Source organism: Aplysia californica, unplaced genomic scaffold (assembly GCF_000002075.1).
Source record: "Aplysia californica isolate F4 #8 unplaced genomic scaffold, AplCal3.0 scaffold00154, whole genome shotgun sequence".
Lineage (NCBI taxonomy): Eukaryota > Metazoa > Mollusca > Gastropoda > Aplysiida > Aplysiidae > Aplysia > Aplysia californica.
The window spans coordinates 464763-478194 of record NW_004797424.1 but is presented as its reverse complement, the minus strand read 5'-3'; the positions used below and the strand labels follow the sequence as shown (position 1 = coordinate 478194).

General features: G+C 42.9%; 1 protein-coding gene across 1 annotated transcript; it reads left to right on the top strand.

Annotated features, from left to right (window-relative positions):
* The first annotated feature begins 3583 nt into the window (after window positions 1-3583).
* On the top strand, window positions 3584-11768 carry LOC101861657 (zinc finger protein Xfin). The gene is made up of 2 exons (XM_005097417.3): window positions 3584-3762; window positions 5031-11768. Exon 2 carries the CDS (start codon window positions 5331-5333, stop codon window positions 9180-9182), a length of 3852 nt encoding a protein of 1283 aa, XP_005097474.1. The 5' UTR covers window positions 3584-3762; window positions 5031-5330; the 3' UTR covers window positions 9183-11768.
* Window positions 11769-13432: the final 1664 nt, after the last annotated feature.

Genomic DNA, 13432 nt, shown 5'->3' with positions numbered 1-13432 from the left:
AGTCCTTTCACATACAGCCCCCAATCCTCCCCCAAAAATCGTGATTTGCGATTGCCATGACAATGGGCGTTTGGGAGGTAAAAAATTCCATCAAGAAGGACAAGAATGCCTACCTCAATGGACTGGCCGAAAAGGCAGAGAAAGCAGCAACTGACGGACACTTGCAGATTGTACGCCAGACAACAAAAACTCTTTCAGGTAGGTTCAGCAAGCCCACTCTACCGGTGAAAGACAAGGAGAGAAAGACTATCTTTAACCCAAAGGGGCAACTTAACCGATGGAGAGAACACTTTGATCAACTCCAGAAAACCAACCAGAAATTCTTCCAGCCAGAAATAACCTCACTTTAGTTATGGAACCACCGTCGAGAGAGGAATTGCGGCAGCTATAACATCACTGAAGTGAAGTCCCACAAGGCAGCTGGTCCCGACCATACCACCAGAGTCCCTTAAGGCAGCTTAAGATACATTAGGGGAAATTCTCTATGCTCTATTTGAAAAGGTTTGGCAAAAGAAGAAAATACCATCCGACTGGAAGGAAGGCCACCTAATCAAGCTGCAAATGAAAGGAGACCTCAGCAACTGTAACAACTACAGAGGCATATTATATTAGAAATAGGACTAAGAAAGTTGCGATGGATGGGGCACACCTTAATTAAGAAAGCCCAACGGAAACATCACAAGACAGTCACTGCAGTGGAACCCACAGGGAGCACAAGGCAGTGGTAAGCCACTTTGAACGTGGAGATGTGTGGAAAGGGGCATGAGATGAAGCTCACTAGGAACGAGCTTGAAAGGATGGCCCAGGACAGAGATGAATGGGAGGAGCTTATTTGTGGCCTATAGGTACCCTGCCAGGGGTGAAAGGCATTGATGATGATTCGCTCATCTCAGTCTCACCCCAATCACCCACAAAACCACTCCTTCAAATTATGAAATCCATTTTACACCCTTCTATCTAATAAAAAGAAACAGATTGCTTGCTCTGAAAGTACTGAAAGGTTTCCGTTCTCGAAATTGTTTGGTTATTTGCGAGATTTAGGCGTCATCTTTCATTCTGCCATTCTGCGAGGACTGGGAAGAATCTTTTTTTTTTCATCGAATTCAATTTCTAGAGCTAGATCTAGAGATTTTTAAATGTCTGACTATAATATTCAGCTTCAGTTGTGGTTTGGGCAACGTTCCCGGACGATAGGTGCAGCGAGAAAACAAGACTGCTCTACCTTGGCAGTAACCTATTTTGCATTTAGTCAACCCTAAAGCAAAAACTAAATTCCCACGCCTCCCCCCCCCCCCCACACGCCCCCACGCCTCGTTCACACCTTATACACGCACACACACACACACACACACACACACACACACACACACACACACACACACACATACACACACACACACACACACACACGCACGCACTCACACGCACACAAACACACACACGCACGCGCGGCGCTGCCACTCCATTCGCAAATTATTAACAATTTAATCCCGAGAACTGAAACCGTTCGAAGAAATAGAGTTCAAGTTAATTTTCCCGAACGTTCGGAGAAATAAACTCGGACTTAAAAATATTTTTTAACCTTACCTTGGTGCAAGCAACACAGTCCATGACTATCACTAAATTTGGTATATAATCCATTTAATCGAATTCACTGGCCACAAAAATCATTAATGTACACAATAAATGAAATAATAAAAAATAAACAATGTTTAAAAAATGGGTAGAGATTTAGGCTAAGCTTGAAAATATATTTTAAAAACATAATAATCGAACAACCAGGACTCTCAATACTTTTAGTCCGGTTGACTCGCCCCCCCCCTCCCCTCCCAACCACATCACTCCTATTGCAAGAAGGACTTCCCCCTATACGTTCTTATACTAACTTCTCTAACCGTCTAGGCTTCCCCTCGTTCCCGGAATATACCAAAAACTCCGCTGCCTTCCGTCCCAGGTCATATGACGTTGTAATACTGTGGGTGTCGCATTCAACGAGGTTGCCGGGACCGGCTTGTTGTCCTCGTTGGATCCGACCTCTCGTTGGACGCGAATAAGGCTAAAGTAAAGAAAGGAGACAAGGTATTATATTACACGATGTACCAATACCAGTAATTAAAACAGTTTTTCCCCCTGATGACGAAAATCGCAAACAGCATCAGTGTTCGCGTATTTGAGTTGTGTTCTGACCGTCGTTTCTGCATTTTAAAATATTTTTTTCCGGAAAACTTCCAGTTTGGAAACATACCCTCTCACATCTAGGCTTAGATCTACATAAAGTAAAGGCGGGAGCTTGGATTTTCTGATCAGGGGAAGGAAAGAAAATTGGAAAAAAAATGAGGGTCTCGACCTAGACCTAGACCTATAGAGGCTCCCCATCCAGAGTTCATCCAGTTTCACATAGCCCTCATCGCGTTCCCTCCCACCTTCACCCCCTCCAATTCCTACCGAAGGCTAACCCTCACCCATCCTGTTGGCTTTGGGGCCCATATTAGGAGGTACACTAGATCTAGCAATACAGTATGTTAGAAATCGATGATGGGCCTTGTGCTTCACGTGAGATGGAGAGAAAGGAGAAAAATTCTTCGCTTTCGGGGCCACTAATTGCTTTTACGTGGTTATTGCGACCTCGTTGGAGCCGACGTACATTTACAAAGAGATACAGAGGAAAAAATCGGGGACTAAGGATTGCCTCGTTGGAGCCGACTTCTCGTTGAATGTGACCTCGTTGAATGCGGCACCCACTGTATAGCATCTGCGCATGACTATGACCTTATGAGTATGCATAGTTCAAGTTATGGAGGCGATGAAAAAATGGTGGACCTACTTTCGATTTACCTGGTTCTGTCGCAAAAATTCACAAAAATTCATTGAAAACGGGTGAAAGGGAAACAAAACGTGCGAAATTGTTAGCATTACTAAACAAAGATTGCATTTGTTTATAAATTAACAAGATATCCAATCAAAATTGGCCTTAAAACGAGTTGGTACAACACTGTTTAGGCAGGCGGCCGACTTGTCCAGACGGCCGAGATGCCCAGACAGTACTGTAGATATCTAGATCTAGATCTAGAATGTTTCTCTCTTGTCATTAGATCGTAGATCTACAAGTGTGAAGGCTGGATTCAATACATGTACATGTATGGGTTTTTTATTCACTTGCTCCCACTCCCTTTCTGAAATTTAAAGCATTATGAATGGCGATGGGTAATGTGACGTCTTTCGTTGCAGTTTCTTAAAAACAACCCAATAACAACAACGACACCCACAAACACACGCACACTCACACACGCACACACACACACACACACACACACACACACTCACTCACTCACTCACTCACTCACTCACTCACTCACTCTCTCACTCACTCGCTTACCGCCAGCTTTGCAATTGCATGCCAAGGATCGCCTCTATATAAACATATCATTAGTCCCTTTGACTTTAACTTTAAAGCACAACCCACTAAAAGCCTGAGATGTCGGTTCTAAGGCTACCTAAACTAATTTACATTTGCCTCGCTATACTGCCAGAGGGATACAGTAGACATGGCGCACGGCACTCACACGGCAGCTGTTCAATGATCATCTCTCTTTCTCCCACACAGGACTCCGTGAGCTTGCGATTGTCATCAATCTGTGGAAACTGGCCATTATTCAGGTGAACATCTTGAAAAGCCTCTGTTCTGACTAGTTCAAGTGTCCCCAGCTGAAGTGTCATTTGAGTCCGTGGACCTGAACACAGCACTAAAGACCTCTGAACACAGTATGTGCCAATAACCAATACACACACATGCATTTGGAGTTGGGCATAATTTAAGAAAATTTCCCCTTGATGTGGTGAAGTATTATTTTGCTCAATTTTCCATATTTGGATGAAGTTATAATTTTTTACATGTGTGTTACAGTTTGGAATTTCTTTTGGTTTTCTGGACCTTTTGATTTCTGAACCGCTCTTTGTTAATGTCAAATGCATTGAAATTGAATTTTCTGATCTGTGAAATTTACTCACGACTATTTTGATGAGCCTGCACCTTTAATGCAAATCAAAATTAAGCTGTAAGTCTTTTAAAATTACCCCTGAAAGCGGAAAAAAAGAGATGCAGCCAGTCTCAGAGTAGATTACCTCTTGTTTTTATCTAACATGTGCTAGGTCAGAGGGTGCAGATAATTTTAATGAGAAAAAAATATCGGATGTCCCGTGTCTAGGTTGCGCACGTTAAGGATTCATTGGTGGTCCTAAAACCGATAAGAGTAGGCTTAGGACACCATCCGGGCAAAATTCAAAATTAATTCCTATTAATACTGAAAATGTTTAATGTGCAAATGACCAACTTGAGTCCTGCGCACTCATGTAGCTTTCCGCAGTTGCGAGCTCCGTAAAACTCTTACCAAACTAACAAACAAGTACAATGAAAGAGAATTGTTTTCTTTTTACAGTTTTTTTTTATAGACTTTCTTGTTTAAAATGTTTCTATCTATATTGACCCGTTACAAATAATTCAATCCGTTATTTCTGTTCTAATAATGTAATTTGTAAATATTCACCTTTCAAGGTTCTTAGTAAACAACAACTTTGCACAGACTTATCATGGTGTCAGTTGTGTTGTTGTTGTTCAGTTTTTTTTAATTACTGATAGTGATAATACTGATTTATTAGAACTTTTGTTTGAGAAGCAGATTCAACACTTTGATTATCAAGTTTTTAAGTTAATCATTATGAGTTTAGACTATTCTCTAGGAATGTATTTTGCGATGTTTTGGATGACGTTCTCGCTAAATTATGTGACGTTTCATGGAACTGTCATCTTTTGTACTGTTAAAATGGGTCTTATGGGGGGGGGGGGATATTTGCCAGTTGGAACTGTAATTATAACGTTATTTTAAAAAAGAAATAGATAATACAAATTGAAGAGCCTCATAAAAGAGAGGTTTATGTACTTTTTAAGTCAGTTGTCTAGGCCTGCACTTTAGGATAACTGCTTGCTACGGATGTTTTCAGTGTTTTCCAGGTGTTCTATTCCTCTCTTGCAGGTCCATTCCAGGGTGTAGAATGGTGACTTGGAACAGATGCAGCAGATATTATTCTTATATGAATTGAACTGAAACTAAAGGTTGCCCGTAAAGTTGAAACCCATTGATAATTCTTGCTATTGTTTGCTTGTTTTGGGGGGTTTTTCATCGTGTGCTTGTAAATGTTGTAGTTTGATACCTTCATGCACGCTTTTGACACATTTTTGACTCTGTTGCCCGTCATGTTGTTCTTATAGAAATGGTTCGGTAAGCAGAGTCCCCTTTGTGTTAGAGGGTTGAGGTAATGTTTGGTAATGTTTCATGAACCGTTTAGTAGACATGAGCCTAAAACCAATCAATAGTTTTGGGGAAGGAGCAATGGAAGAGAGTCACAGAGATATTCAGAATTCAGGCAAGAATGAGAAAGGAAGGAATAGCCCTGACAGTATTCAATTTCCAGTCTCGAGTTTGGCGGCCAAAACCGCCGAAAGAGGGGATGGTGACCTGGGGGGACTTCCTCTCTGTTATACGTCGCTTGACCGTGAGGGGGGTCAGAAGGCTGGCCAGGGGTCCAAGGGTCAAATGTCTCAGTGTACGTCTCGTTCACTCTCTCAACATTCTTCTCTGTCCAAGAATGAAACTCCCAGTACGACAATAGACTTTGAGGATTCATTTAAGGGTGACTCGTGTGAGTCACGCTACAAACTGCCGACCCACAACACACAGACTGAACCGTGTGTTTCTAAAGAAGATCCATCTTCCCCGACAGTAACACGGTCCGTGTCTGAGAGCTCCCTTGTTGGTGAGGGTAGCCTGGGCGCCACACTCGCCAACAGCCTCAAGCTCATCTCCACCAACAATTTGCCGGTGGCGGAGAGTCCAGTACAAAGCCGTCAGCTGCCGTCTGCGCCCTCAAGCCCAAAGTCGGAGACTCTGCTCATAGAAGCGCCGATTCACAGTGACGGGGACACCATGCTGTACGGCGAGACAGACACCTGTGTGGGCAAAGACTACCCGGTAGAACACTCGTCTCCGGCGTTCCAGCCACGTAGGTACAAGACACGCTCTGCCACCACCGGGGAGAAAACTGTTGCTTCTTCCAAGACGAAAGGGAGAAAACGCCAGAGGGGTAAATCTCCTTCCTCCACGCCTGGCAGCCCAACAAATGCATCGAGAGATGGTAGTGCGACAATGTATCAGTGTGAGGAGTGTTGTAAAATGTTTCACAGGAAGCAGACCTTGAAGCAACACTTTATTACACACACAGACAGATTCCCTTGTCCTTACTGTAAGGTTCGATGCAAAAGTAAGGGCGATCTCAAGACCCACATTCAGACGCACACCAAAGAAAAGCCGTATCATTGCGATGTTTGTAACACAAACTACACCAGAGAAAGCATCCTGAAGAAGCACCAGACGACACAAACCCATAAGAAAGCAGTGATGGCCCTGGACAAGGTACCCAAGGTAGGACGTGCTGGGACAGAACCCCGGAAAGGAACAAACACAGCGAAATTGTCGTTGACGGGTCAGTCTGAAGTCAAACTTGAAGGTGTTCCTTGTGAGAAATGTGAGAGGGTTTTCTCCTCCAAGGCTGCCTTAAGGAAGCATGAGAAAGTTCACTCTCTGAAGTTCAAGTGCAAGCTGTGCCGGAGACGTTGCCTCTCTTCTACCTTGTTGAAGATTCACATGAAACGTCACGACAAACACGACTCGCTACTGTGTAAAATATGCTCACGGTCATTTTTCAATCATTTTCTCTTAAAAGAACATATGAAGTCCCATAAAACCATTCGAATGGTGGCGTTTGGCAAATCAGACAGAAAATCTGCCTGTGGGAAGTTTGGATGGAAAGAAGTGGGCCAACACGAATCTCCCTTTGTCAAGCCTGGGGGCAGACCCCCGAAAGTGGCCAAATGGTCGTGTCATATGTGCAGCAAGGCCTACATCAATAAGAAAAGTCTGGAGAATCACGAGAAAGTTCACCACTGCTACAGCTGCACAATTTGTGAGAAGCGTTATCCTACCTTGTCCAAACTAAAGATGCACATGAAACTCCACGGAAAACCGTACAAGTGTGATGTTTGTGAGTCTCCCTTCTTTGACCAGTCCGAGTTCAAGGAACACGTGGAGAAGCACCATGTCCCCCATGATGATCTTAAATGCAAGATTTGTTACAAAAAGTTTGAATCTGCTACTGACCTGCAGTTTCACATGCAGAACCACGCGCCCACAATGCTGTTCAGCGGTGCGTGTCTCGACGAGAGCAGTATACCAGTTCACAATAAGAACAAGAAATTTGTACACTCGGGCTCTGCTGTCTGCAAGCTCTCTGATTCTGACTGCTCGAGTGACAACGAAGAGGACACTGACCTGGCTAGGAAATCTGGGAAGTCAGACAACACCAATGCTCACAAATTATTGAACGATAATGCATTTCTCGAACTTTTTGGCAGTGTTGTATTGGAATTGACGAGGCCAGATACAAACACCGAGGAGTACGATTCAGATGATGAGCTGCTTGCCACGATCAAGGTCATTGTCGAGTCAGACTCGCCTGATTCACCTTGCGTCAGTGACGGGGAAGAACAGCCTCATGTGGGGGACTATATCATTTACACTCAGGAGCAGATACTGGACAAACACAACGACCAATTCACGCTGCACTCAGAGATAGATGCTGGCAAAACCACGTTTGTTTGCAAACTGTGTCACTGCACGTTCAAGGACAGCCTTCTTCTACAGCAACATTTCCTCGGACACGTTTGTGAATGTTGCAACAATTTTTATCCTCAAAAGGAAGATCTACGGTGTCACAGGGAGGAGCACAGAAAACAGCTGATCGTCAGAATGAAAGACGAAGCCAACTGTTTAGAGCCAAGCCTAAAGGAATCCTTCAGTTGGGAGTCGTCTGATACCGGGGACGACGAGGAGAGTGATGGTTTTCTCAGCGAGATGGAAAATGTGCTCGACTGTAAAAGTCACAAAACATACTCCACGGTGCTTCAGGCTCTGTCACATGATGAAATTATCAAAGCGAACAAAAAAACCTTTGAGAGGTACTCCTGTATTGATACCTCCAGCAGCATCTTCGCCTGTACCATATGTAAAAGAAAATACGCCCGGCCCACCACGCTGACGAGACACTTCAAGACACACGTGTGTCCCTTCTGTAACCAATTCTTTGAGGACAAGGCCGACCTGCTGGAACACAAGTACAGGCACCGCAAGGAATCCTCCGCCCCCACTGTGGACGTCTGTGGGGAGAAAAAGAAAGGTCCTGCGTCACCTCTGGTCTCTAAGGTCAACAGAGAATTCTTCAAGAAATTCTCTTTCGTGGACTCCCAACACAACATAAACCGGTGTACTCTGTGCTGCAAGAACTTTGTTCGGAGGACGGTTCTGACCCGCCACATGAAGACTCACATCTGCTCGCACTGCGACAAGTTCTTCGAGGACAAGTATGACCTGGCCAAACACGTTGTCACTCATCGCTCGGACATGTACTACTCTGACTGTGACAACGACGACTTTGCCGAGTACGAGGAAGACGACGAGAGACCGTTTGCCGGTCACTCAGCAGTCGCCGACCGGGGGAAGCTTGTTTCCATCCCCTCGGCTTTTTCTACCGGCTTGTCCCACTTTACGCCCGCCTTCCACACACAGACGGCCATGAGCGAGGAGAACCAGACGTTGACCTTCATCCAGATCCCGGCCTCTGAGGGAGGGGAGGCGGCCGACCCTCAGATGTACACCAGCACCACCCCCGGGGGATCAACTTTTCAGATCATCTCTGAGCCAGACTCCAACCCCGAGTCCTTCCTCGTGGCCCCAACCAACGGCGCGGCTGTGGATCCGGGGAAGATCATCACTATCTCTCAGTCGCAGATTGTGCCCGATGAGAACGACGACAGGCAGAGGCTGTTTGAGTGTGGGGACTGTGGGAAGCGTTTCTTTAAGAACGGACACCTCAAATCTCACATGCTCATACACTCTGGCGACAAGCCGTACGCTTGCAGGTTGTGTGGAAAGTCGTTTTCCAGATCCACGACTCTGAGGAAACATGAAAAAACTCACATGAAGAGATGTAAAATTTGTGATTCCACTTTTAACTACAAGTATGAACTGGACATCCACATGGAAATCCACCGCACGTACGCCTTTTATAAATAGGGATGGAAATCGTGGACTGGGCGTTGCCTTTCTCACATTCTTATATTCTTTTGTCTTTTTTTGGTTCAGGGCTTTATGGAAACTGTAAGAACATAGGATGGTGTGGATGGGGGTGTAAAAAGACGTACACAAGACGAACGTAGAGAAACTGAGTTGAGCTCAATGACTGGCAGTTACTTACGTACACATCCATGTGTGGGTTGGCTGCGGGTGTTCTGGTGGGGTTTGCTCCTTCTTTCTTATCAAACATCTATTGTCCTTTTTTCTCCGTCTTTTCTTTTTACATTTGTTACTCTCTTGTAACATTTCGGTGCTTATAATGTGAACTAGCGCCGTGAAACTCCTACTACATCTGGACTTTTTATTGTTCTTGCTTGTCTCATCTTGTATGAATCTGTTTTTGCATTTGCAGCACACTGTATCGCCTTTGCTATTGAGGTTCGATCTAAATGTGACAACATTCTTCTCTTTAAAATATATGTTAATTTTTTTTAATTTTAAGCTTTTTCCCATGTAATTTATTATGTATGGTTTCGGATAAATCAAAGGAACAAATTTCTTAGCATATATTAGAATACCAGTATATCTTAGAATATATTTTTCTTCCAAACCTTTATTAACCTAATACCAAATATAGAAAGAGCAACTTAATATTTTGGCTTACAAGTTAAATAAAATATTCCTATACATTGTACAGTATATAATATTGAATCCTGAAAAAAAAGTGTTCACTTTAATTAAAATTAATTAATTTCAGTTTTATTGTTTGAGTTCTGAATCTCATGTACATGATGGTATGTGACTATGTCAGGTGTACATGAAGATAGCTTGTGCTTTGTACGACATGCGGGGACATCACCAGAACATTGACAGATTTTCTGTCTGCTGTAGCAGTCGACTGTTCGTAGAGGTTGTTTTGTTTTGTTTTGTTTTTGTTTGTTTTTTGGTGGGGTCCACTGTTCTCTTGTATATTTGAGGTGGATGTTGGTTTGTACTTTGTGCCTTTTCACGGGCGCTCTGTTAGCTTAGTGGGTATCATGCTGAACTATGAAGCAGATGACTCTGGTTCGTACCCCAGACGTTGTGTTCTTGAACGTTGGTCGTTTTGTGGAGTTGTCAAGGCTCTCACTTCATCTGACTCTGTCCTGTTGAACATATTGGACATTGGAGACGGACGTTAAAAACTTTGAGGTCTCGCCTCTTGAATGACTTAACAGTGTTGGAAGGAGCGTTAAACCCGCATACTGACTTACTGACTTATTAACCCCTCCAATGTTGTATATTGACGTACCTGGCTCTCGTACGATATAAAATTACACAAACCTCCACATCTTGAGCAACTTGATGATGCGTTGTGCTTTGTTGTCGGAATCAATGTGGGTGTACATCTATGTTGTTTATACAGTGATGGGAAACTTGAACTGTATTGATATTTTTAGAATAGAATTAGTATTTACTGAACTCCTTCACTGCTTCAGCGACGTAAGGCTCACGTCTCCTATGTGTGCTTTGAGTGGCCGTACATGATGTAACATGTAATGTAACTGTATCTTTAATGTCTCAGAGGCAGATGATGCAGAATGTATTTCAACTTTAAGTACGGTAGCTTTACATTTGTACGCTGCATACGTGGCTAGTGCATGGCTCGGAGGGGTTAAACTGGTAAGTTACGTTGTCAGAGCAGATTCTATGTTTACAATCAAGTTTATTCTTTACACATCATATAGATCTAGAATATTTACATCAAGGCGACATTGTACATCTAAATATTTATTTTTGCACGTGATATTTGTACTTAACTGTAGCTGAGCAGTAAAACCAAATAGACCGTTACTTAATGTCTCTTGACACGAGTCATTCTTGTCAACATTTGTGATTCTCCTCTCTCCTTTTCCTTCATCGTACGGTACTGAAGACTTTTGGTAGAAAAATATTAAAAGAAATCTTGGTGAGTAGCGCTATTGGCAACTGTATCACCCCCCCCCCCCTCCTCATAACTTCACTTCCACTCCAATTGCGTGGTATTGTCAATTATTTCTGAATAGTTTGTTCCCCCACGGCCCGTCTTTGCTGAAACTGAAATCCGCGGGACCCGTCAGATTGTCTTTGTTTAGCAAGGGTTTTTTTTTCTTTTAAATTATCAGTGTTGGGGTATAAGTATACTATAAATATAAGGGGCCTCACCTGTACTTACAATTACAATAGATGGGACTTTTCGTTTTGTCCAGCTTAAAAGTTGTCAGTTATTGCAAGCCGGCCTTCTGTGTTATTCTTTGCGTTAGTTTTCTCTGATGCGGCATCTGGCTGATGTAGGAGTTGATACACATATAAATGAATTCAGTTTTGCATGTCACCTGGAATTTGTTCTTGCATCATTATATAGATTGTAAAGTTCATAGAGCTTGCTGTTGAGCGAGAATTTGCACTATACCATGCTATCTATCTGTGATCTATTATTATTTGATCCTAGATTGGTGCCAATGTTCTCGAGAGAAAATTTGAATTTCAGAGTTGAGAGTAGTTAAAAAAAACCCTGTTTTGAATTACGATGTTTGGGTGATGGATTGTTTCAGTTCCTGTTGATGGTTTCTGTTGATTAAACGATTGATTTGTTGTAAAGTGGACGTTATTGTTGTTGTTGTTGTTGTCGCTGTTGTTGTTGTTTTTGTTGTTGTTCTCAGTGCCATTAGTTTAGAATCTGACAGTCGATGTTTGCGCATTTTCAGCACGCTAGAAAACTGTGTTTATTAAAACAAAAATTATATAAAAACCAAAAATAAACACACAAAAATTGTCAACGAATAAGCAGAAGAAAACGTGACATTTTGGAAGGAAATCCACATTGTGTGATTTATTCCACATCAACCCCCCGGGGCAGTGCCACTGACTGTAATGTCTTTAGGCCATCCCCAAAGGGGGGGGGGGGGCATTTCTCGTTCTAGCACCGTAGAATTGTAAATGGGCTGATACATCATGTCACGCTCATAACTGTGCCTGATCTGCAACAGGGAACTGCTGCTTTTTCTTTCCCAATCCTTACTATTGTCATTTTCCTCTACTTCTTTTGTATGTTAGCCACTCTTGTGACCCGCTATTTCCGGGGTGCCTTGATACTAGTCGAAGCAGACCTTGTGCTGTTGAAGCTAAAGAGGTGAGTAGAGTAAGTCTGATTCTCTATAAGGACTTCTCTGTTGACACCCACCCCTTGGCGCTCATATGACCTTATGCAGTTGCGAGCGCCGTAAAACCCTCTACTAAAAACAATTTTTTAAATTCCACATCAGTTACAACAAGTACAAGCTGTAGGTGAACAAAGCGTCTTCGGTTTATTTTTTAGAAAGTTTTACGACACTTTCAACACAAATAGGTTATGTTATAAATTCTGAAGATTAAAGGTGTTACCTGGGAGTAACATGTAGAGAAAGAGAGGATAGATAAGGACGAGTGTTTGACAGGAACAAACTACACCAGAGCACCCTCCAACCAACCACTGAGAAAGTCTGGTGGAAAGGAGAATTTTGTAGATTAGTAATAGTAACCCAGAAGGTAGCCTCAGACTAAGAAGAGAACGGACATTAAATAGCTCTGTCTTTCTGTCTGTCTGTCTCATGGATGTTTTCCCTCTACCCTGTAAAAAGATTGCTTTCTGCGCTTAGAACAGTTAACCCTATCCGTACTTCGTGTTTTACTATCGTATCCATACGACGTGGGGAACTTTGTGCCATCACTTTCCTAGAGGAAATTTTCTCATTAATCCGATCCGTACACTTTGCATAGCAGTCTGTCAAAATGAATTTTTGAGAAATACTGAAAGTTTCAAAGAGATCTTCGTACTAGAAAAAGAAGTATTCTAAAATGTAAAGAATACAACCCCGGGGATACAAAATGACCCCAGGGCTTACGAATAGGGTTAAAAACGGTGCCTACGAATATATTGCAATAACTTGAAAGTGTTATTGCCCGGAACGTACCTTTGTGTGTACTATAAGTAGAGGTATGACTAGGAGGAAATCAATGGGAGCATAAGGCATAAAGATTACATGGAGTGCTATAAATCTTTGCTGTGGCAATGTATATCCGGTCTTCGCTTCATCATCATCATCATCCTCATTCTCATCATCAACAACAACAACAGCAGCAGCAACAACAATAACAACAAAGATGTCTTTCTGAGTTTCTCACCCTGGACCAGGGTATAGACCACCAACAAACACTTTCCACATTTCCCTGTCCAAGTTGGCCTCTTGTGG

Coding starts and splice junctions, on each gene's coding strand:
- LOC101861657 (XM_005097417.3), top strand. CDS start 5,331: ATGAACCGTTTAGTAGACATGAGCCTAAAACCAATCAATAGTTTTGGG.